We start from the raw sequence: 18,842 nt of genomic DNA, 5'->3' as shown, positions 1-18,842 counted from the left end.
AGCCTGGCCTGAACTTGCTCTGTAGTGAAGGCTGCTCCTAATTTGTGATCCTCCTCAGATTCTTGTTTACCAGTGTATGCCACCATATCAAACTTTAGTGGGCCTTTTGAGGAGGTTCTCCAGAAGGCAGTTAGTATACAGCTTAGTAATGTACTTGCCCTATGCGCCAACACCATGAAGTTCTTCAGTGAGCTTAGCTTTCCCAGATGTGACAGGTCCCACCCACTACTCAAGTGTTATGGAAACAACCAGACAGGAGACCACAGGCAGGGAACTAGAACTCAGGAGGCTCTTAGATACTAGCCACCTGAGGGCTAGGTGTGATGACACATGCCTTTAATCCCAGACTCAGTAAACAGAAGCAGGAAGATCTTTGTGAGTTTGAGGACAGCCTGGTCTACATAATGAGTTATAAGCCAGCCAGGCCTACAAAGTAAGATCCTGTCTCAAAACCAAAAGAGAAAACACCTGCAAAGTCTCCAGAGTATTTTTCAATCCTTATGTTGTTATTATACTCTTTTCTTTATAGGCTCTGGGAGCAAGGGCCCAAGCACGGCCTGGTGCCCTTGAACAGAGAATAAAGCAGCTATTGTCCACAGAGAGGTTGCTGAGGTGCCCTTCCTCACTGGTGTGGAATAATCTACATTGCTGGTCAGCAGGAGGGACAGCAGGCTGGCAAAAGGTGGAGGCAGGAAAAGCAGATCCCCTTCTTGAGTCCAGAAGCTCTGGAACTGTGGTCATGTCAGCTACCACATCTCCCTCAGGCCCGTGTCTGTGCTTCAGAGGCCCAGGTTTATAGGCTTTCCCAGGAGCGGCTTAAGTCCCCCTCCTGGAGTGCATCAGCAGGTCCCGCTGCAGTCCAGCCTCCAGGCTGGGGGTTAGTCTGGCTGTAGGAGGGTCAGTCAGCAGAGTCAACTTGTTGAAAACCCCTCGGCCAAAGTAGTCCGCAATCACGGAGAAGCTGTCATTCGAGCACTTGAGCTAGAAGGAAACAAAGACTCAGACCTAGAGTGCTCACTTGCTAACTGAATAGGGAACAACTCCTCTGGCACTCTGAGGACCCTGTGGCACTGATGGTGGCACACACGTGTGTCTTGTGTCTGTGTGAGTTCCTCTCTGTGTGTGTCCGTGTGTGTGTGTACCAATGGAGTCCAGAAGAGGGCATTAGATACCATGGAGCTGGATCCGGTAATTGTGTGCCTCCTGACTCAGGAGCTGGGAAATTAACTCAGGTCCTCAAGAACACCTCTTGCTCTCTAGACCACCCTGTCCCCCACCCAACCTTTTAACCTGTTCATCCCCACCTGATGCTGGAACTGATCATGGAGGTCCCGTTTCTGTTCCTGGGCCCGGATCATATCCATGACTTTCCGGTTCTCAGGGAGGCAGGTGGGGCAGTCAGCATCGCTTTCTGAGTAACTCTCAAAGCAATGTTGGTGGAAGGAGTGACCACACAGGAAGTGGACTGAAGGCAGTTCCAGGGCACTGTTACAGATGCTGCACTTCGTCTTCTGGAAAATCTTTGGACTACAGGCAGGAGACAGAAACAGTGGCAAATAGTGAGGGCAGGGACAAGCACAGTAGAGAGGAAACGGGATGTATAAGATCCCCACGGAAGTCACAGAGACCCTGCCTGTTCTTCCCACCCAAAGGGAGTCAAACAGGTACAAAAGCTCCAGCCTGGACCAAGTTTTCTAAGTACAAGTCCTACTGTGCCCTCTTTGTTTTCAGACTGCCACCAAATCCTTTAAAGGAGCCTGTCTTGCCCATAAAGCTGTGGCAGATATTTGCAATAAGGGGAAGGGGACACAGATCTAATTTCATAGTAGGATGTTTACTTAGTAAGGCCCAGGGCCTGCATTCAATCTTCAGTATTACAGCATTCACACCCCACCTTGCCCCATCCCCACACAAACACACAAACACATACACACACATGCACAAACATACATATACACAAACACACACACTATTTTGTTCTCCCTTTGTTATTTTTTTTTAAAGATTTCCATACCTGGCTTTATCTTTATTTCATGTATATGAGTGTTTTTTCTACATATGTATGTGTACCAAAGGTGGTCAGGGGAGGATGCTGGATCCCTTGGAACTGAAGGTATAAATTGTTGTGAGCCATACCATATGCATGCACTGAATCAAACCCAGGTCTTCTGCAAGAACAACAAACTAACCACTAAGCCATCTTCTAGCCCCTTCCTGGTACTTGTCACTTTTAAGATTTCTGTTTTCAGTTATGTGCACATGAGTTCCAGAGGAGTTTACACATGGTTGAGTACCTGACATGAGTGCTGGGAATTGAACTAGCTCGCTCAGCAACAATAGGACACACTCTTACTCACTGAGCCATCTCTCTAGTCCCCTGCACTTTCTCTTTATTTTCCTCTCAGAATTTACAACCATCTCAAACACTGTAACCATCGACGGAACTATTTTCTAGGTTTCTTTATGTGCATGTATGTGCCTGAATGAGAGTGTGCACCAGCAGAGTGTGGATGCCTGCAGAGGTCAGAAGACAAGGTCAAAATCCCTGGAGCTGGAGTTACAGCCAGTTGTGAGCCATCGGATGCGGGTGCTGGGAACTGAACTCAGGTCTTCTGCAAGCACAGCAAGCACTCTTAACTGCTGAGCCATCTCTACAGCCCAAGCCTGCTTATTTAAATGTTTAATGTATGTCTCAAGGACATTAGGTCCAAGAAGGTAGGGCTACCTGTCTGTGTTATTCATGAAAGGTGTTGGACATTATAGAAAAGGCTAAGTGGAATGAGAAACCATTTTATAATAAATATTTTACAATGTAATGGGCAGAACAGACGGAATACCTTATAGCTGGGCATGGTAGGGAATGCCTATGATCCCAGCACTTCAGGAAGACTAAGGAGTCCAGGGCTAGCTTCAGCTACAGGAGACTGTCTCAAACAAACAAAACAAACTCCTCAAGACTTAGCACTGAGAATAATCTCTACTATTGATAATTCTATCCAGGAACGATGGCTTGTTTCTGCAATCCTAGCACTTAGGAGGAGGAAGCAGAAAGATTGCTTCAGTTGTTCTCAAGGTCAGCCCAGGCTGCAGAGTAAGACTGTCTCAAAAACAACACAAGATAAGGGCTGGAGAGATGGCTCAGAAGCTAAGAGCATTGGCTACTCTTCTCAAGGACCCAGGTTCAATTTCCAGCACTCACATGGCACCTGTCTGTAACTCCAATTCTAGGATCCAATATTCTCACTCAGCCATAAATGTAGGTAAAACAAAACACCAATGTACATAAAATAAAATGAAAAAGCAAAAATAAAAACAAAAATAAAACCAAGCCTAGTAGAACAGGACTATAACCACAGCTATTGAGAATGCAGTGGAATCAGCTGTACCTAATCAGCCTGGCCTAAACATGGTGAAAGAGTTAGCCTGAGATCTGAGTGTGAGCCCTGGAGCCCATGTGGAAAAGTGGGACGTGACGGTGCATACCTGTGATTCCTGCACTCCTGGAGTGGGAAACTTGTGGGTCAGGTATGCAGCACGGCAGAAATAAGAAAGACCAGACCTCGACTAGGCAAGAATTACTGAAAGCAGTCCTCTGACTCCCACATGGCCCCGTGGCACACTTGCACACACACTTGCAGTCACAAGACAAAAAAAACTATTTTAAAGGAGTGCTGAAGGGACAGCTTGGTGGCATTGTGCCTGCCTTGTACGTAGTGGCTCTGGGTTCAACCTCCAGAACTACAAGCAAATAAAAACATTGAAACATAAATTATTGACTTTCTGTATTTTCTAAGATCAAATTTTATTTAGAACACCTACACAACTTAGCTGTTTGCTCAGAAAGGATAAATATTGTGTACACAGAGAAGTACTAACCATAAAATAATCCCCTCCCAAGCCCACTAAATAATGACTTACGGGGCTGGGAAGATGGCTCCGCAGTTAAGAGCACATGCCCTTGTAGTGGGCCTGAGTTCAGTTCCCAGCACACCCGTGGGAGTTGGGGTGGGGCTCAGAACACATGGGGATCTGATGCCTGTCATCTGCAGGAACCTGCACTCAAGTACACATACTTGTACAAACACACATGTATACATCATTAAACACAAACGAGCCAGGGCGGGACAGGGCTGCAGAGATGGATCATTGGTTAAGCATACATACTCTTTTTGAAGAGAACTGGAGTTTAGTGTCGAGCTTCTACACTAAGGGACTACAACAACCTCTAACTCCAGCTCCAGGAGAGCCGGTATCCCTCGTGCACACATATACACATACAGTAAAATCTTTACAAAATAACATTTATGGCTGGCCATGGTGGCACACGCCTTTAATTCCAGCCCTCAGGAGGCAGGAGTAGGTGTATCTCTGTGTTCTAAGTTAGTCCGGTCTACACAGGGAGTCCAGGACAGTTATAACTATATAGACAGACCCTGTCTCAAACAAAACAAAACAAAACAGAAAAACAAGAGGATATATAATTAAACATTTTTTTCAGAATTCACTAAAACATCTTCAGAGGGCTGGAGGTGTGCAGCATCAGTGGTAGAGTGGCTGTCTTGCATGTGCAGGGGCCCCAGTGCCTCTCAACCTTCCTAATGCTACAACCCTTTAATCCAGGTCAGGTTGTGGTGACCCTAACCATAAAATTACTTTTGTTGCTACTTTGTAACTGTAATTTTGCTTCCGTCATGAATCATAATGTAAACATCTGATAGGCAGAATATCTTGTATGTGACTCCAAAAGGATCAGGGATGAGAACCAACGCCTAAGATTAAGCCGTGAGGAAGGGAAAGGGGAGAAAGGGAGAAAAAAAGGAAGAGACAAACTGGAAGTTCCAACACATCACAAACCCTCTGAGAAAGCATACAGCAGCACACCGTGACAGCAGCACACTGTGACAGCCAAAGTCAGCCACTGCCCCATCCATACGTCCCACCCAGCATGGCTACCTCGCCTTGAGCTCTTGGATTTCCTGGCGGATGCGAGTGGTCTCCTCTCTGTACCGCCGCACCCGAAGCTCATCCTGTGCAATCTGCTGGCTCTGTTTCTGCAGTTTCTGGACCAGGTAATCCCGGATGATGGACAGGGTAGCTGTGGAGTTGTGGGCCAGGGTCTGTACCACTGAAATTGGGGGCCATGAGGAAAGAATGAATCCTGCAGCAGCAGCAGCAGCGGCAGCTATGCAGAGCCCCAGCAGCGGCAGCAGCAGGAGGGGCAGCAGCGGCAGCTGCAGCTATGCAGAGCCCCAGCTGCGGCAGCAGCCCTCACACATACCTAGAAGGGGTGGCATGAGGCTCTTGCTCTCGATGTGCCGAAGCACCGCGGCCACGTACTCCTTGCAGTCTTCCTCCTTGCGGGCGAAGTAGCTGAGGGCCTGCTCCCACAGGGAGGGCTCCTGCTCGCCATGGCGCTCACACACGGCAATCACCTGCCGGTACTGCTCATGCTGCATGTGGTAATGCATGATCTGCTGGAACCTGAGGCCAGGGACAGGGCACACCTCATGGGTTGTCCTGGAAAACTCACCCGAATCTTCCTTTCCCGAGGGTCCCCCAAACTCACAGCTTCCCCTGCTCATAGAGGTAAAGCACCCCATCCTGGAAGTCATGCATCTGGCACAGGACCAATGCCTTGTCAAACACGTCACAGAATCGGCCACTCTTCAGCAGAGAGATGGCCTCTGCGTGAAGTTTCTCCTTGGCCTACAGGAGAAAGTGGTTGGAGTGTCAGTCATCAGACAGCACAAGGACTTTTACACATGGTAGATTAAATGTCTCTCTCAATCCAATTTCCCATCAGTAAAACCCACTTGGCCCCAGACGTAAGGTACTACTCTATTCTCTACATCAACAGTTCTCAATCTGTGGGTCGTAACCCCTTAGGAAAACCTGTATCCCCAAAAATATTGACATTATAATTCATAACAGCAGCAAAATTGTAGTTATAAAGTACCAAGGAAAATAGTCTCGCCGGGCGGTGGTGGCGCATGCCTTTAATCCCAGCACTTGGGAGGCAGAGGCAGGTGAATTTCTGAGTTCGAGGCCAGTTTGGGTTATTTGCAAAGATGGGGATGAACTCTGGTCTACAGAGTGAGTTCCAGGACAGCCAGGACTACACAGAGAAACCCTGTCTCGAAAAAACAAAAAAAAAAAAAAGAGTCTCCTGGCCGGGGTCAGCACTGCATGAGGACCTATATTAAAGAGTTGCAGCAGTAGGAAGGCTGAGAGCCACTGCTCTAAGTAATCAACAGAAGGCAGCCACAGGCTGGAGAGCAGCCACAGACGGAGCTAGGTTTTCTTTGTTCACTGCCAGGGAAGGACCCCAGGCCTCACACATGCAGAGCAGGGAGCACCAGCTCTCTTCTTTCCAGCACCTCCATGGCTCTCGTCAGTGTTACCTGTGGATCCTTCTCATGGGCCCAGTTCTGCAGCCGCAGCTCCAGAAGTGTGTCATAGATGCCCTGCGGTGAGTCCGGCTGCACTTCACTCATGTGCTCCAGGAAGGCCTTCAGCTCTCTTGGGTTATTTGCAAAGATGGGGATGAACTCCTCAGAGTTGGCCTAGGACAGGGAGAAAGCACTGTGGCTAAGTGAGGAGGCTCAGTGCTCACAGACCTCCTAAGTGATCCCTGCTACTCAAACTGTGTGCCAGTTCTCACTCGGCAGCTTGGAGCCTCTCGATCTCCTCTGCCTTCCAGACTGGGCCGGTAGTCAGTACACAGGCCTTTCAGCAGCTGGGTCGTCTGCTCCGGGATGTGGTGCATGAGGATCTTGCCGTAACGTTTCATGTTACTCTCTGCCTGCTCGAAAGGCAGCTTACCGATGTACCGCAGGGCTTCCTGGTAGTTCTGTGGAGAGGTAAACGGTGAAGGAGTGGCCCTGTCTCATCAACCAGGATGTATGTTTATTATCTCAAGTGTGTCTTCAAAGTGGCATTCTGCCCAAAGCAAGAAGGTCACCTTAATGTCCTCTAGCTGGACCTTCAAGTACCACTCATGATGTGCGTGGTTCTCAGCCAGGTAGAGGGCGTGGGAGTAGTAGCCCGCCTGCCGGAGGACCTTGATGGCCGTCTCCACATCAAAGTGGACTTCACTCTCACTCTTTGTCTGCCAATGAGACATCAAACAAACACTTGCATGGAAGTAGCTACAGGAGAATAAACAGGCATCCAACATTACAGCATGTGTCTAAAGGGCAATTACATCCTGGCTTTAAAGACATGCTAGCCAGTCTCTTGCAACTTCTGCTTAAAGACCCAAGGCTTTCCTCTGTCCCTATCACTAGGACGGCGTTTCTACGGACTCAGTGCTTCCTAATGGCACTTCCTGGCTTCAGAGCCATGAATGGTCTAGACAGGAGGAACAGCTACTCTTCCTTCTTTACAGAGGAGAGAACACTGGTTCCCAAGTAAAGCTGGCCTCCTGCTCTCCTACGTCCTGCTGAAAACCAGCAAGTCCACGTAAAGCCAGTTCCGGCTCAGTGACGCCTACCAGGAATCATCCCGTCACCACCGTTCACCTTGATGAATTCTTCCAACTTGGAGCTGTCCTTGAGCTTGGTGTAGCAGTTCAGAAGCAGGGTGGTATGATCAGCATTAGCCAGAGACTGCCGGTGCAGGGTTTGTAGGTAGGCAGTCAAGTTGTGGATGCGCTGGGCATCCAGAAACTTACGGATCACATAGGATGGCTCCAACTTCCCAATGGTTCTAGGGAAACAGCATCATGATTACTTTGTCAAGCCCGCTGCATAGGGATCACTGCAGACCTGTTAGCGTGTCCTGCAGAGCCCACTTCTAACAAAATCACTGTGCTATCAGAGATACCAGACTCACTGTAAACCACACTGGGCAAGGGTTCCCAACACTGGTTCTTTGGTTCTTGTTTTTGAGGCAAGGTCTCATTATATGGTCAAGGCTGGCTTGGGAAATTGTTATCTGGACCAGGCCAGCCTTGAACTCACAGAGGTTCGCCTGCCTCTGCCTCCCAAGTACTAGAATTAAAGGCCTGTGACATCATACCAGGTCTTGTGTTTTAAGATAGACTCACTGTGTAGGACACACTAGTCTTAAGTCACAATCCTGCCTCAGTCCTGGGACTACAAGTACTATCACCTGTTCTCTCTCATGGGCAGCACCACAGTTTCCACAGGAAACCTCCTGGTGAAATACAATACCGCACACTTCTGCCCTCCCCTCTGACATGGGTTTCAGGAATCTAGCTGCCTGCTCTGCGTCCAGAGCTACCTCCCGCAGCACATTCAGACTGACCGGATATACTGCTGCACAGCCCCATCGTGGTTGCCCTTGCTGTAGAGATGGTCTCCATACTGCATGAAGATCTGAGCCAGCCCATCACTGTCCAGATGCTGACTCTTAGCCAGGTTAATTGCCATCTCAAATAGATTCTTCTTAAATAGCATCTAGAAGAAGAGAGATTAGAACATTGGTAGAAATGGTCCTGAGAGTATACCCTCCCAAAATGTACCCATAACAGACACAGTAGACAGCCCTGGAGTTATAATCTGCCTACGCTCTAGACAAAGACCTCAAGATAACCCCAAAACCAACACCAACATCAATCACCTCACCTACAGGTCTCTGTAAACAAAGAGGGTTGGCCTAGCTCCCAGCCATTAATTCCCGCCAAAGCTACATCTCAGACCCTAAGGAAACTGAGGAATGAGGAAGGCTGTGTGTGACCCAAAGGAAAGAGAAGTCACTGGGCCCAGGTGACCTAAGAAACCCATTCCTGGAGCTACTTCTAGATGCTTGTGCCAGCTCTGAGAACCTGGTGGCCTTGCCTCCAGTTTGGTCTGTGTGTCCTTCTCCTGCAATGCGTGGACCCGCCCATCCCGCGTCAGCACGTACAGGGAGCCCCACTCAGCGAGCACATCCACTACATCCTCAAAAACAGCGCTGTAGGCTATGAACTTGTTGCACAGGTCATAGATGTTGAGAATCTGCTTGTCGGAGTTCTGTGAGTCCCTGCTGGTAAACTCTGACCTGCACAGGAAAGAAAAGCAGCCGCTATTTAGATCACCCCTGTGTCAGTTCCCTTATGGGTCCTTCCCACGGCAAGTTCAGTGCTGCCCCATTCCAGTTAGAACAAGTCACCTCGTGGGCCCTGCAGCAGCTCATCTCATGCATGCAGAATTGTGCTGACAGCTGTGGAGAAGAACACATACTCCTGGTCGTACCCTTTAGTAGGCTATCATTAATCCTAGCCAACAGAGGAGAAATTAAACACTCACATGTCCATGCACGTACCAAAGTTTGCCCATCGCCTGGTAAGTGAGACAATTTGCTTAGTGAAAACTATTCAATAGGGGCTGGGAGAGGGCTCTGGTCATAAAGTGCTCGCTTTGCAGGCACTAGGATCTTAGTCCAGTCCTTAGAACCCACATTTAAAACAAAAGCAGATATCAAACAACCCAGGTACAGGGGTTGGAGAGATGGCTCAGCAGTTCTTTCAGAGGACCCCAGTTCAGTTCCCAGCACTCACATCAGGTGACTCACAATGACCTGTAATTCTAAGGGATTGGATGCCTCTGCCCTCCAGAGCACCTGTACTCGTGTGCACAAAATCCACACACATAATTAAAGATAAAAAAATTAAAATAGGGCTGGAGAGATGGCTCAGAAGTTAAGAGCACTGCTTATTCCAGAGGTCCTGAGTTCAATTCCCAGCAACCACATGATGGCTCACAACCATTCGTACTGGGATCTGATGCCCTCTTCTGGTGTGTCTGAAGACAGCTACAGTGTACTCACATACATAAATTAAATAAACAATTCTTGTCCTCTGGCCTCCACACACGTGGCCATCCATGCACCTGCACACACATGAACACTACACACACTCAAAACCAACAGGGAGTGCTTTCACTACGCAGAAGACCCACCAGTCCCTTTGTAGAGCTCTGGAGAACCCAAACAAGAAAACCCGTGCCACCTACTTCCTAGGGTCTTGCAGTTCCTCTGACATTCAACCCTTTCTGCTTCTACCTGACGTACTCTCATAAAACAGTAAAAACAATCCAATCCCTGTCAGACTCCCTGAAGCATTCTACACTCACACAGGATTTTTACAACAAATGTCCGGAACAAAAACACATTTTCCTGAATGGGAAGATGGCTCAGTGGCTAAGAGCGGTTAAAAGCACCATCTGTTCTTCCAGAGGTCAAGTTTAATTCCCAGCAACCACATGGTAGCTCATGACATTTACAACTGATCTGATGCCCTCTTCTGGCATGCAGGTATACATGCAGATAGAGCACTCATATACATTTAAAAAAAAATTTTTTTTTCCAGTAAAAATAGCTAACTAAGGGGGCTGGAGAGATGGCTCAGCGGTTAAGAGCACTGACTGCTCTTCCAGAGGTCCTGAGTTCAATTTCCAGCAACCACATGGTGGCTCACAACCATCTGTAATTGGGTCCAATGCCCTCTTCTGGTGTGTCTGAAGAAATTGACAATGTATGCACATACATAAAATAAACAAATCTTTAAAAGAAGATGGCTAACTAAATCTAGGTGGAAGAACAGCCTGCATAAAACTCAAGTTACAGACTAGCTGGATCCAGGCTAAGGGTTTTAAAAACCGATAGTCCTGGGGAACAAGTCAGTCTGCTCCTTTTCCCTCTTCCCTGGAGTCTTACTTGGGAGAAACCTTCCGGTCACGGGAGACAATGACAAGGTAGCCTCTAAACCAGTGGGCGATGAGCTTATGGCCCTCGAAGGCAAAGCAGGGCCCACGCTCATCTGGCTGGTAAAGGTAGACACACTCATCTCCAGCGACAATGAACTGCAGGTCCTGAGAAGGGTCGCTCAGGGCTGAACATCGCAGCCCACAGCCATGGGTGTCCAGCTCCATGCGAGGGTAGTCCTTTCCAGAGACTATATAGGACTGCCAAAGGTAAGAAGAAGTTAGCAGGCTCCCTTCGAGGAGGCAGCTCCTGAGCCTTCAGACCGACATTCCCATTTCCCTGTTGACGCTCACTGTTTTCCCACTTAGCATTTCTGTCTCTCCTCGGCAACTTGCCTTCTCCGTCATTATCACCTAGCCATTAGATGAATGTATGTGGGGGCCATATTCTCTTTCTTTTTATACTATCAGAAGCTCTCAGCAGAATCCTGCAAGTTAAGAACTGCAGCGGTTCTTTGCTGGTTATCAAAAGTGTCTTCCTAGGTTGGGGAGGCAATTCTCACCGGTGTGACCACAGTATATGCGAGGTTCTGAGCTGGATCTTTGGTCCAAACACTGCATAGGCAGCTCACCCCACCTGTAAGTCCGGGACTACCAGGAACCAGAGAGCTGAAGCTCTTTGTCTAACGGTGCCTAACGAGCGAGAATCACATAATGCTATCACAAGCACAGAGTTGCTTTCCTAAGTCTACCTCTTAGTCTCCCACATGAAGAAATAAAATATCAAACTGGGCAAATGATTCAAAGCTCTATGATAAACAACTTCAGACTCTCCAACCTCTCCTGTTGGTTCCCCTTGACCTTGATCATACCTGAACATTCTCAGTTGTCACGACAAATAAGTGAGTGGTCTTTCCTGCTTGGCGAAAGGCCAGTCCAGTAACAGGATAGTTGCCCTTATGCAAAATCTGGGTCTTGCTATGCCGGTCCCGGGTAATATCTCCCTTGTTCAGAGTAACACTGCCATCCGTGAAACCTGAAAAACAGAAAACAGTGAACGGCACATATGAACTGCAAAGACCACTTCAAAGAAAATATATTTAAAAATCTAGGAATAGGGACTAGAGAAAAGGCTCAGTGGTTAAGAGCACTGGTTGCTTTTCCAAAGAACCCAGGTTCAATTCCCAGAACCCACATGGCAGCCCACAACTGTCTGTTATTCCAGTTCTGGGGGACCTAATGCCATCACAGAGACATACATATAAGCAAAATACCAACGTACATAAAATCAAAATAAATCATTTTTTAAAAATCTAGGAATGTGCTTTTTCCTCCTTCCTGCATACCAATAGCCATAAAGTTGAGATTCTCATGGACCGTCAAACAAGACACGACAGTTGGCTCTGTCCCTGGGATGGCAGGGAAAATCCGAGTGCAGAGTGGATTGCCACCATCTCTCTTTTCCAAGTTCCAGATCTTTACCTGAAGACAGCCCACAGACACGTGAGAGTTAATTTTCCTCCAACCGAAAACCATTCCTAGGCTCCTGGATTTTTCTTTTCTGGGACTTACCAGAGGATTAATACCCTCTTCATCCTCACCAACCGATGCCAGAATATTGTGCTGCTTCAGCTGATATAAGTGTGTCACCCGTAGTTTATAGGCCTGGAACCCTGTAAGCTGCAGAGAACGTGGCAAGAACCAGATCTGGCCTTCCATATGTGCAGAGTAGTCAAGGGGCCTCTTTTCTAAGAAATGACATGTCCTTCCCCCACGCCATCTACGGCTACATTTTCTATACTTTAATAGTACGAGGAGGAATTAAAATATCTTAGAAGAAGCCAGGGATGGAGACATAGCACAACTGATACTTACTTAGCACATACAAGGCCCTGCATTAGATATCTAGCTAACTGAGTGCAGTGGCACATGTCTGTAATCTTAGAACTCCAGGGGTAGAGGTAAGAGGGTTAGAACTCTTCCTTGCCGGCTGGAGAGATGGCTCAGTGGTTAAGAGCACTGACTGCTCTTCCACAGGTTTTGAGTTTCCCAGCAACCACATGGTGGCTCACAACCATCTGTAATGGGATCTGAGGCCCTCTTCTGGTGTGTCTGAAGAGAGCAACAGTGTAATCATATACATGAAATAAATAACTCTTTAAAAAAATCGTCCTTGAATATATATATGAGCTATATGAGATCTTGTGTTAAAAAAAAGGAAATGAAACATATACATGCAGTTATCTTAAGAGAGATTCCATTCATATAACTTCAATTATAGGATACTATTGTAACTGTTCTCTCTCTCTCTCTTTTTTTTTTTGGTTTTTTTTTTTTTTTTCCAGACAGGGTTTCTCTGTGTAGCCCTGGCTGTCCTGGAACACATTCACCGTTCTGTTTTAGTATTATTGTTAGTAATCTCTTACAGCACTTAATTTAGAAATTAAAGGTATGATCAACACGTGTGGTCACGGACTTAGCCATTTTTAATTTACAAAAGTGACAAGCAGTAGAAATCTACTTTGAAGGGCTGAGGGGCAGAGCACATGAGAAGGCACACTTGAGAAACTGCCAGCCTTTCCTGAGCCAGTAACATGGGTAAGATACTCTTTGAGGACAGCCCTTAATCCTAGTGATCTGACAGAAATGGGCGGGTCACTGTGAGTTCAAGGCCAGCCTAGTCTACACATTGAGACCATGTCCAAAATTTTTTCAAAACATACTATCGTGATGCTGGGCACGTTTAGCTTTCAGTCAGGAATGGAATCAGAAGGGAACACTGATACAGTATATTGCATTCTGTTGCTATTTAGATGGGTAGACTATGCATTTTTGGCTTGTATTACTTTCCATTTATGATGGATCCACCTGGATGTAACCCCATCGTAAGTTGAGGAACGTCTCTATAGGAAAAAATAGCACCTATGTAGTTTGTAACTACCGGTGGCTTGAGACCTCAGCTGGAGTCTGACTGTACTTACACCAGCATCTAGATAACAACGAACAAGCACATAGCCTCTTAAACATTCCAAGGGCTTCCCCACACATCTCGTGAACAAACAAACTCCTTGTCTCATTTAGCTCCTCGCCTACAATATGACACAGGGACGGTAACACCTCTCTCACACACACAGACACACGTATCTTTTAAAGGCAAGTTCCATCTACTTGCGAGGGGATTGATCTTAACCTTTGTCAAGCTGGCATTAACAGCCTTTTTACTGTAAAGGACACTGAAGCCGAGAGTTCAATGACTTGCCCAGCACTGCTCAGTTGACAAGTTAGAAAATGAACTTCCTTCTTTCTCCCATCAGACCACAAAAGACATCTGGGCTCGCATCTAACTGCGAGAACGCGAAGCGCCATTGCAAGATTCCATTCCAGTTGTAGGAACTCGTCACGCGTCCGCTGAGGAAAGAAACAGCTTCAAGAGAAGGATATCTCCAAAGACCAGGCTCCCGCGGCCTGAGTCGCAGACAGTGATGCCAGGAGGGAGGCAAAGGAACTTGGAAGCAGCGGGTCCCGAGACCGGGCCGGCCCCGGGAGCGGCCCCATCATTACCCAGCGGCTCCTTCACCAGCTCCTTCTCGAAGAAAACGAATCGCCGCCACTGTAGGTAGGCCGCCATCTTGCCGAAGGCCCCCGCCTCCGGAAGAAAGATCACGTGACCGCGCGAGCGAGTCACATGACTGCAGAGAGCATGCGCGCAAGGCGCCCCTGAGTGGGCGGGGTCTGCTTAGCAGCGCTGCGGGGGTGGAGCTTGCTCGGTAGCTCCTTAGTGCTTTGATCTTGTTAGGACTGCCAGGGTCGTACCAGTAGTGGCGCGTTCCGAGGCTGGCATGCCCTCCCCAGCGAGACGCTGACTCAAATCTCAAATACTCAGTTCGATGTCGCTGTGCAGAGAATAATGTTTTGGGAGGCTATCTAATGCATCAGCTTTTCAATGGTGCAAAATAAAACAAATTAAATGCCACCTTTTTAGAAGTGCTTAATAGACTGCCCGATCAAATTCAAAGCTTTTTAGATGTATAAAACTCTATAAATAAAACTTCTATCAAGAAGCAACTATTTAAAAAAAGGGGGGGGGCTGGAGAGATGGCTCAGCAGTTAAGAGCACTGACTGCTCTTCCAGAGGTCCTGAGTTCAATTCCCAGCAACCACATGGTGGCTCACAACCATCTGTAATGGAATCCGATGCCCTCTTCTGGTGTGTCTGACAGCTACAGTGACAGTGTACTCATATGAATATAATAAATAAATAAGTTTAAAAAAAAAAAGAAGCAACTAGATGGATAGTATGTAATTTCTGTGCAGATCCCTATAGTAAATACACCACTGTATACCTTGCAGAAAGCTTACTCTAACAAGAAAGTTTTGGGGGGCCGGGCAGTGGTGGTGCACGTCTTTAATCCCAGCACTTGGGAGGCAGAGGCAGGTGGATTTCTGAGTTCGAGGCCAGCCTGGTCTACAGAGTGAGTTCCAAGATAGCCAGGGCTACACAGAGAAACCCTGTCTCAAAAAAACCTAGAGAGAGAGAGAGAGAGAGAGAGAGAGAGAGAGAGAGAGAGAGAGAAGAAAAGAAAAGAAAGGAAAGGAAGGAAGAAAGTTTTGGGGGGTTTTGTTTGTTTGCGGTGGCAGTGGGGGGGCAGACAAATCAATAAAATGCTCAGGCACTGATGACTCTTAATGAAGGATGTCACACATTTTGTGAACTCTAGCTTGCTGTGCCTAAGTGGGTTATGGTTTTAACCTATGAGAGATTTTAGGTCATAAATGAAAGAAAGCAAGTATACGAAACTGGCTTTTCAGCTGCTGGAAAGAAAAAATAGGAGTCTGTGCCTGCCACCTACACATTTTAAATCAACCTTGTATGTTATATTCTGCTTTGTGTATCAGAGTGTGCAACTCCTGATACACTCAGTACATGTTTGTTCAGGTGCAAAATGCAAAATGAAACTCCCAAGACCCTGTTAACCCCTTCTTATCCTTTCTGTAGAGGCGGGGGCATGCGAAGACCAGAAGTGGCAGCTCTGGGAGCAGAGTGACTTAATAAGTCAAGGTCTTCCACGACTGTTCCACTGGCTCTGTGTCCTGCGTCCTGTTTGTGTGTCAGAGGGAACCGTGAAAAGTTTGTGTCAGAAGAAGCATTGTGAGGAAAGTGACAATGATATCACGGTGACATTAGTGAATTTTGTTATCTAGGCAGATGTCCCTTCTCTCATCACTCCATGTGTGGCTGTGGTCCTCCTGTCTAAGGCCCTTTCCTTCCAGGACAGAGGAAGACCATTTCTCAGTTCAAACATACAAGTAGCTGAGCTCCCCAGCTAGAACCTTTCAAGAAGTCTTGTGATGCCAGGCCAGTCAGGGATACGTACTGAGACCTTGTTTTGAAACAGAATCGCACACAGTGAAGTGTGCCAGCTTGTGCTCCTCCTCCTGCCACATGGCAGTCTTTCTTTTGCTGATGTCTGCGTCTGGTCCTGCCTGTACCTATCAGGTCTTATTGATAAGTGATACTAAGGCAAAAACTGGCCTGCCAGAGCCACCCACAGCACCTCTTCCCACCTACCAGTTTGCTTTTCACTTCTTGACAAATACGTTTTCTGCTCTACCCACTCCTGGATTTCTTCTAAATGCCCAAAAGGTTAAGGAGCAAACTGTGGTCCTTGACTACCACCCTAGAGAACAGGCATTAAAAACAATAGACAGTAGCCAAGGAGGGTGCCTCATGCCTGTAATTTTCAAGGCTAAGGTGGGAAGGTTGCCATGAGTTCAAGGCTAGCCTAAGAGACTCTGTCTCAAAACAAAAAAGAGTCAGGAATCAACCCTCAATTTCATGTAGAAATTATACCTAACAGTGTTTTTGCTTTTCAAAGAGTCCTTGTAGCACCCAGGTGCCAAAGAGGTATAATTATCCTAGGGGAAAAGTGATTCTCTGGCCAAAAAACATCAAAGTTAATTGAAAATAAAACAAGAGCTCTTCATTTGCCTGATCTTTAATTATGTACTTTTCTGGGGCATGAGGTTAAAGGGACACTTGTCAGAACACACACCAGGGTTGTCCATTAGTTCTACTTTTCTGACTCTAGGAAAGTCAGTCAGGCAAGGAACATCAACAGGAAAGGACTATGGGCACGGATTCACTAATAGTTTTGTCTACTGAGAATTCCAGTTCTGAAAGAATTCAAGAATCAATATAACATACATTTTGTTTATTATTATTTTATGTGTATGGATGTTGGGCCTGGATGTATATGCACTGTGATAACGTGGTACCACAAGGCCAGTAGAGGGTGCTGGATCTCCTGGAACTGCAGTTACAGACAGTTCTGAGCCAATATGTAGGATGCTGGGACACAGACCCAGGGACCCAGGTCCTCTTGCAAAGAAGCCTCTTCTGACCTCCAAGGTCTCCAGGAACTCATGTGGTACACAAACATATATGCAAAAAAACATTCACATACGGGGGCTGGTGAGATGGCTCAGTGGTTAAGAGCACTGACTGTACTTCCAGAGGTCACGAGTTCAAATCCCAGCAACCACATGGTGGCTAACAACCATCTGCAATGATATCTGATGCCCTCTTGTGGGGTGTCTGAAGACAGCTACAGTGTACTTACATATAATAAATAAATAAAAATTTAAAAAAAAAAAAATTCACATACATAAAATAAATCTAAAAAATATTGTGAGCTGCCATGTGGGTGCTGGGAATTGAACCAAGGTCCTCTGGAAGAATAGCTAGTGCTCTTAATCACTGAGCCAACTCTTCAGGCCCCTCAATCACAATTCAGAACCAAATGCTGAAGCATAGCTTGCTAGTACATACCTATGATCCTAGCATTTGGTAGGATGAGACAGGAGGATCACAGTAACTTTGAAGCTACATAGAGAGTTTTGTAGGCTACATAGAAAGTTTGAGAACAATTTACACTAAATGACAAGACCTTGTCTAATTTTTTTTTAAATGGGGGCTACAGAGATGGCTCAGCGCTTAAGAGCACTGACTGCTCTTCCAGAGGTCATGAGTTCAAATCCCAGCAACCACATGGTCGCTTACAACCATCTGTAATGAGATCTGATGCCCTCTTATGGGGTGTCTGAAGACAGACAGCTACAGTGTACTTACATATAATAAAGAAATAAATAGCCGGGCAGTTGTGGCGCACGCCTTTAATCCCAGCACTTAGGAGGCAGAGGCAGGCAGATTTCTGAGTTCGAGGCCAGCCTGGTCTACAGAGTGAGTTCCAGGATAGCCAGAACTGCACAGAGAAACCCTGTCTTGAAAAACCAAAAACCAAAAAAAGAGAGAGAGAGAGAGAGAGAGAGAGAGAGAGAGAGAGAGAGAGAGAAAGAAGTAAAACTTTGGGGCCGGTGTGAGAGGGAGAAGGGAAGGGGGGAAAAAAAGAGCACTTGTTCTTGCAAAGAATCCAGGGTTGGCTCCCAGCACCCACATAGCAACCATCTATAACTCTAGTTCTAGAATCTACTACATGATAATGACACCATCTTCTGGCCTCCTAAGGAACTACACATTCATTGAACATACATGTATATACCAGCAAAACTTCCTATACATATATAAAATAAATAAAAATAAGACCTTTAAAAACAAATGAAAAAAAAACCAAATATGTAAGAAAGAGAAGAAAGTGGGTCAAAATAACACTCCCCCCCAAAAAGGGGGGAGCAGGCATTGTGGCAAGTACTTATAATCCTAGTAGGTGTGTGGTGGAGACAGGAAAAAATAGAATCCAAAGACAACCTCAACTAAGTTCAAGGCCAAGCCTGGGCTATAGCAGACCTATCTCAAAAGAGTTCAAAAGAGCTGGAGCTATGGCTCAGCAGTTCAGACCATCTGCTGCTTCTGTACAAGACAGCATCTGAAGGGATTCTAAGCAGCCCACCACATATGGCGGGCCCTGCCCTTCTCCCCCGTCCCCCTGCCTTGCTAAAAACCCATTAGATTACATTGCTAAAACTAACCAAGGTCTCTTCCCTTATTTGGCCACTTCCTCCTCCTGAGACTGACTACCAAAGTTCAGTAAAGTATTGAATTTTAGCAATCAAAAGCCCCCTCTGACTCACCTAAGTAACGTGCCCAGTTAGAATCAAACTCCTCATCTAACGTGGAGTTTCCCCCTTCACCTTTATAAACCGCCATTTTCCTATGGACCTCATCTGTCTTCTCTCTAC

General features: G+C 46.7%; 1 protein-coding gene across 3 annotated transcripts; it reads right to left on the bottom strand.

The window, feature by feature from the left end:
• Positions 1-265: 265 nt before the first annotated feature.
• Positions 266-14,328, bottom strand: Vps11 (VPS11 core subunit of CORVET and HOPS complexes). 3 transcript variants are annotated; one of them, XM_028783637.1, is made up of 16 exons: positions 14,088-14,328; positions 12,219-12,367; positions 11,993-12,128; positions 11,519-11,682; positions 10,660-10,907; positions 8,802-9,003; positions 8,269-8,420; positions 7,521-7,707; positions 6,962-7,108; positions 6,662-6,850; positions 6,402-6,563; positions 5,567-5,706; positions 5,279-5,481; positions 4,954-5,125; positions 1,305-1,527; positions 266-981 (listed from the first exon to the last, which is right to left on the bottom strand). In XM_028783637.1, exons 1-16 carry the CDS (start codon positions 14,272-14,274, stop codon positions 817-819), a joined length of 2,826 nt encoding a protein of 941 aa, XP_028639470.1. In that variant the 5' UTR covers positions 14,275-14,328; the 3' UTR covers positions 266-816. The 3 variants fall into 3 exon arrangements, with proteins under 3 accessions (XP_028639470.1, XP_028639472.1, XP_028639471.1); XM_028783639.1 differs by having other exon boundaries at positions 8,869-9,003; positions 14,088-14,313; XM_028783638.1 differs by lacking the exons at positions 10,660-10,907; positions 11,519-11,682; positions 11,993-12,128; positions 12,219-12,367; positions 14,088-14,328 and having other exon boundaries at positions 8,789-8,967.
• Between the last annotated feature and the right edge of the window lie 4,514 nt (positions 14,329-18,842).

This window comes from Grammomys surdaster, unplaced genomic scaffold (genome assembly GCF_004785775.1).
Source record: "Grammomys surdaster isolate TR1022 unplaced genomic scaffold, NIH_TR_1.0 1164, whole genome shotgun sequence".
NCBI lineage: Eukaryota > Metazoa > Chordata > Mammalia > Rodentia > Muridae > Grammomys > Grammomys surdaster.
This window is presented reverse-complemented; position numbering and strand designations above follow the sequence as displayed.

Coding starts and splice junctions, on each gene's coding strand:
- Vps11 (XM_028783637.1), bottom strand. CDS start 14,274: ATGGCGGCCTACCTACAGTGGCGGCGATTCGTTTTCTTCGAGAAGGAG. Junction 11,683..11,992: donor TCTCAACTTTATGGCTATTG/GTATGCAGGAAG, acceptor TCTGTTTTTCAG/GTTTCACGGATGGCAGTGTT. Junction 9,004..10,659: donor GACCGGAAGGTTTCTCCCAA/GTAAGACTCCAG, acceptor TTTCCTGTGCAG/GTCAGAGTTTACCAGCAGGG.